General features: G+C 45.4%; 1 protein-coding gene across 1 annotated transcript; it reads left to right on the top strand.

The window, feature by feature from the left end:
* The first annotated feature begins 2,005 nt into the window (after window positions 1-2,005).
* LOC148648870 (serine/threonine-protein kinase pim-1-like) lies at window positions 2,006-5,299 on the top strand. The gene is made up of 6 exons (XM_088607191.1): window positions 2,006-2,428; window positions 2,618-2,724; window positions 2,891-2,941; window positions 3,050-3,416; window positions 4,710-4,886; window positions 5,099-5,299. The coding sequence occupies exons 1-6, from the start codon at window positions 2,353-2,355 to the stop codon at window positions 5,269-5,271; spliced, it is 951 nt and encodes a 316-aa protein (XP_088463317.1). The 5' UTR covers window positions 2,006-2,352; the 3' UTR covers window positions 5,272-5,299.
* Window positions 5,300-5,620: the final 321 nt, after the last annotated feature.

Raw genomic sequence — 5,620 nt, 5'->3', positions numbered from 1 at the left:
TGTCTGTGTCTTTTTTGTTGTCTCTATGATTTTTCTCCATACAAAACTGGAAAAAGGAACAGGGCGCCGCAAAACCGTGCCTTAAGTTTTAAAGCGTACGCCCCTTCATTTTTTCACACCATCGCACAGGCGCACCATTTGTCTGCGGGAAGTGCGGGGCGCGGAATGGTGTCTCTTTCGGAAGACCCTTAGCAAAGCCCACCCGAGGTAAAAAAGGGAGCCTTTCTGTGACGGTTGTCTGATAACTCAACGACCCCACCGCACACACACTCCAGCAGCCCCCAGCAACTCAGTAGGTTTACTTGAGGTGATAAAACGTAATTACACTCAATCGCCCTTCAGCGCCTTATTTACATAGGAATGCAGCAGTCGTCTTTTGAAATAAAGCCACTAGTTATATACCGGGTGAACTAGCTTTCGTGCGCGCCTACTTGTCCGCCCTTTTTAAATACGTACATTTGTAATAATTTTATGGCAGTTATTTTTAATTAATTCAATATTGGATGGAATTCGAGTTTTTTTTACCCTTTTTTGCTTTACCGATAACAATACTGCATTACGTGCAGGTACCGGCGGGGACATTATTAGGGTGTTACTTCCAGTAATTCCTTTTTTTATGAGATTACAGGCATCTAAACGTTTTATAGATTATCCATAAAAAATGTCTACGCGAGCTCAGGTTATTAGATTGATGGGTTGGAGGACGGTGGTGCTTTAGTGCTTATAATTAAGGCTCTATTTTTGCGCCATTAAATTTTTATAAGGGTTACTTTAATTTACAATTTATTTTTTAAAGCGTTGTGGATTTTCCTGCACACCACAAAAACAACCACCCAATAGCCAAAAACTGTCGCTGGCTTCTGCAGGAAAGTCACATGATAAAGGGGCTTCCTCCTTCCTTAATTCGTAGCATCAAGGAGTTCGGATTTTGTGCTCTAAAAAGCCGGTTTCAGATTTTGAAACATGTTAATGCTAACTTTGTTGTGATTTATTTCTTAATCTTATATTTTTATTGCAAGTCATATTTACATAGTACTTTTAGCTGCATTTCCCCCAGTTAATACAGGTATTAATACTAAATCACTGGGATCATGCTGCAATCCTAAACTTCGCAGTAAAACTAAATCCTTTGCTTTTAGTTCCTCGTCCTCTGACTTCCTGCTCTACGCACCTGGAATACGGGGGTATCCGGAGCCGACAGACTACAACTGGAAAGATCAGAGTTGTAGAAGCGTGAGCGTGCTTGTCTGAGACTGAGATCGCAATGCGAACTATTCTGTTATTTTGGGTTATCGGTTTTATTTTGCTGCTGAATGTGCATGTGTTTATTCAGCCTGTGCTGCTCATACACAGGCACAGTGACCATGCCTAAACCAAGATTGGTAATCAAACGTAGTACTGATAAGTAGTTGCTAAAACTCGCATCCACACGCTAGAGAAACAATGCTGTCTGTTCCGTCTGCATGTCCCGCCAATACGTGTCCCCTTGCAGCAGGGACAGCAGCATCCCCTTTATGATTTGCAGCTTTAGTTTAATGAGGAACAGCAGCAAACACGCTGCTAAACACAACGGACTTTTAAAATATATGCATATATTTGCATCAAAGTAATTTACTTTTACACGCACGCCTGGATGCGTTTGTTACAACGAGGGGTATTTCTGCAGATTATAGAAGGAAAACCCTGGACGTCCCGAACAATACCACCAAAGCTTTAAAAAAAAAACAAACGTTTTTGGTGCAACGGCATTTTTTTGTCTGGATTTATATATATATTCTTTTGGCGCGTTTTAATTCCCGCCACGTCGAGTCTAGCCGGAGCCCATTCTGTTCTCCTTTTTCCCTTTATTTGTACGTATGATTGACGTGCATGTTGAAGAAGGCACCTGTCGCTGATTGGCCGCGGCAGGTCCAGGGGGCAGAGCAAAGATCTGTGAATCCGCAATAGCCTCTCCCTTTTACTACGGGTATATTAGTCTGTTGCCACCGGATTTCAAACTGTAGTGAAAGCCGGTTGTCGTGGTGGTTACAGCACGGCTGCAACGCATTATCATTATTGTTATTATTATTACTATTTATTTTGGGTTGCTTTCTAATTTATATTTTTTTGCTGCCTTTGGATTTTTGTACTTGAATTTCCACTGGACTTTTTTTTGTTTTGGTGGAGATTATAAAAAAGCGAATCAAGGACGGCTCCTCCTCGCTTTGATGAAAAGGGATATCTTGTGCATTTGTTCCCGCAACGTGGACCCCTGAGCCCAATCGCTTCACACGCGAGCAAGGAGAAAAGACCCCCCGACGCGCGGCTACTCGTGATATTTCTTGAACCGAAGACCCTGCTGGAATTTAAGTAATGCTGCTGTCCAAGTTGAACACCTTTGCTCACATCTCCACCGTGGATATGCCGGCGAAAATCCAGCTTCAACAAGGTTAGCAAATTAAAGTACGGATATCCATTTTCTCAAGCCTGAGGATGCCGACTTCATGCGTGGTCAGAGTGTAACTCGGCGTCACTCTAAGCAAAAGCGGGACGACCACGAACCGGCAGATAACACAACTGCAAAACTAAAATCCAAATCAAAGGATTTAAATCCATGTTTTGTGTTTTATTTTAACAGTGAAGGAACGAGAGCCGTTCGAGAAAGTGTACCAGGTCGGCTCAGTGTTGGGAAGCGGCGGTTTCGGGACTGTCTATGCTGGTCTAAGGATTGCTGACGGAGCGCCGGTAGGTTTTTAAATTATGCATTAGGTTTTTTCACATTAAAGATAATATTGTACGTATTTTTGCATATATGCGTCCAAGGTTTCTAATTATAAAAAATAACCTGGGAATACATCTTTGAAATTTAGTATTAAACCGAGATACTAATGGACTGAATTCTTATTTACAGGTTGCTATCAAGCATGTGGCGAAGGACCGGGTGTCCGAATGGGGTGAACTGGTAAGGAGAAAATATTTTTTTAACCGGAATATGAGTATTTCACATTTTATAAATATGTCTAGAAAATATAACTATAACTAAAACTGTCGTTTTGTGTCCTTTTTGCAGCCAAATGGTTCCCGGGTGCCCATGGAAGTTTTGCTGTTGAAAAAGGTGGGAACCGGTTTTCGGGGTGTCATCAAGATGTTGGACTGGTACGAACGGCCGGACAGCTTTATTATCGTCATGGAGCGACCCGAGCACGTCAAGGAGCTCTTTGACTTCATCACCGAAAAGGGAGCCCTGCCCGAGGATCTGGCGAGGAACTTTTTCCGGCAGGTTTTGGAAGCGGTCCGGCACTGCAACAACTGCGGCGTCGTGCACCGCGACATCAAGGACGAGAATATCCTCATCGACCTGCGGACCGGCGAGATGAAGCTGATCGATTTCGGGTCGGGGGCGCTCCTGAAGGACACCGTCTACACCGATTTCGACGGTAAGCAGCTGGGTTTCACCTTTCAGAATTATTTTGTTCAAAAAGCCCGACTCGATGGGGATGCCGTGGCTGCCGTGTGCCCGCGAAGCTAAGACCGTAACAGTAGACAGTCATTTTATTTTTTTCTCTCTTTTTGGGCTAGTTTATGGGTTGCGAATGGTTCCGAGGCTGTTTTTATTGCGATCTTGAAGTGTAGCATCTCACGAGAGAGCCGGGGTTTGTTTATATTTTACGAGGCGAGGAAACCCTGTGACCGTTCACGCTGCGCAGCCGTTGTCAGTACTGCCGCTGGGGGGCGCTGTCCCGTTGCCATGGCGCAGTGTTTATGTCGGAGTTTCAGGCCGGTTGGCTTATGCTTGGGTATTGGGTCATGGGGACGCGTTGCCGGTCTGTTTTCAAAACAAAAGATCCAGCTCCACCCCGCCCACCTACCCACCCCACCCTTAAAAAAACCCCGAGTGGGGTTTTTGTTTCTTTGATTGTTTTTAGAATCAAATGCTTAGCTTTTTGACGCTACGTTTCCCGTTGGAGAGTGGTTAGGGGATTAATGATTCATTAACGAAATACCGCACACACACTGTGGGATAGAATTCCCCACTTAATACCTGTTAATTCCGAAATTGGAGTGTTTTGAAATCGGAGATCTTAGTGAGGTATCAGGCGCCCGGCTTCGGTGTCGGGGAGGGGGTTTAAGGTTTCTTTTTTTACCGGGTGATTGGCAGTGCGACTGAACAAGACACTGCCTGAACCGGGGACAACAGCACTGTCTGGTATGTGCGCAAATCTTCATTTTTTAGCGTGTATGTTTGTAAAAAAAAGACGTTGAAATTACTTTCTCTTCAATTAGAACCTGCGTTTTAGATGTATTCAGAGCTTGTACTTCAACGTCTCTGTTGCCCCGTTTTAAAATACGTCACGACCGAGCCTTCACAAACGAAACAGAAAAGCCTTTGTTTATTTTGACTGGTCTAGCCGCCCTCCGAAGAGCGCCAAGTTTCCTGTATCAGTACTCGCTGGTTGGCTGCGGCCGTTGCTCGGCTGTGTTTTGGTTGTAGCGCCACCGCTCGGAGGGAAGCGGCGCCTTTTACAACTCAAAGTTTGTAAACAACGTCACATGGCAACCCGGTTTCTCACACGCTCTCGAGCTCGGGACTCCGCCAACCCGCTTCCGCCGGAGCGCGCGCGGGGTTTGTGTTTGCGGCGGCTGTGTTATCTGGCTCGCAGCTATGAACATATCCGGCTTATGCATTTCAACTGAAGTTTTAATGACTGTTCTGTCTTTTTTTTTAATAGGTACTCGAGTGTACAGTCCTCCAGAATGGATCAAGTACCACAGATACCACGGCAGATCAGCGACGGTGTGGTCGTTGGGGGTCTTGCTGTACGACATGGTCTGTGAGGACATTCCCTTTGAACAGGACGAAGAGATCTTGAGGGGACAGGTGCTCTTCAGGAGGAGAATCTCAGCAGGTGAGCCCCTTTTTATTGAACACACAGGCCTTCAGCCTCACTTTAGGTCAACTGCTAGAAAAAGATAACCATTCGATATCGCACCAGAAATTTTTAAAAAAAGTTTAAGGTTATAGAGGGGTGTTGGGGAAAATTCTAGAAAGTTATAATTTTGACAGTGTGCTGGCAAGTGAGTAACGCAGTCGTGTGCCCTCTTTCTTGTGCCCCTGCAGAATGTCAGCAGCTCATCAAGCTGTGCCTGTCTCTGCGGCCCTCGGAGCGCCCGTCCTTTGAGGATATCATCAACCACCCGTGGATGCAGGGCGCCTCCGTGCCAGCAGACTCCACCGAGATCAGACTGCACAGCCTGACCCACGAGCCCACGTCCTTCACTGCCAGCGATTAACCAATAATCACAGTTTTAACAAAACAAAGAGACTCTACTATTTAGTAATAGGCGGCATATTTATATAATACTGTAGTCAAAGACGTGGCGGGGAGGAAGACGCTTGCCGGAACCGAGCAAGTTTGGACGGTGCTGGGGGAGGCCTTAGGAGCCGAGGGGAAACACCTGCCCGCCCCCTGCTCACCTGTACGGGAGGACCATTCGCGAGAGAACCGACCACCCGCGCCTTCATAAAATTTTATATCAGAAATATTTATGCATCAAAGCCTTTACTGAAGATATTACTAATAGTATTAATAATGGATGACTTTGGACAAGCTGTATACTCAAAGTATAATTTCTTTAGCAC

Source organism: Lepisosteus platostomus, chromosome 14, assembly GCF_059453375.1.
Source record: "Lepisosteus platostomus isolate fLepPlt1 chromosome 14, fLepPlt1.hap1, whole genome shotgun sequence".
NCBI lineage: Eukaryota > Metazoa > Chordata > Actinopteri > Semionotiformes > Lepisosteidae > Lepisosteus > Lepisosteus platostomus.
Note: the sequence above shows the minus strand (reverse complement) of the source record. Positions and strands in the feature narration are given on the sequence as shown.

Bases quoted from the DNA above. Each gene is read 5' to 3' on its own strand.
- LOC148648870 (XM_088607191.1), top strand. From the start codon at position 2,353: ATGCTGCTGTCCAAGTTGAACACCTTTGCTCACATCTCCACCGTGGAT. The intron at 2,429-2,617 runs GTTAGCAAATTA...TTATTTTAACAG, and splicing joins GAAAATCCAGCTTCAACAAG to TGAAGGAACGAGAGCCGTTC. The intron at 4,887-5,098 runs GTGAGCCCCTTT...GTGCCCCTGCAG, and splicing joins CAGGAGGAGAATCTCAGCAG to AATGTCAGCAGCTCATCAAG.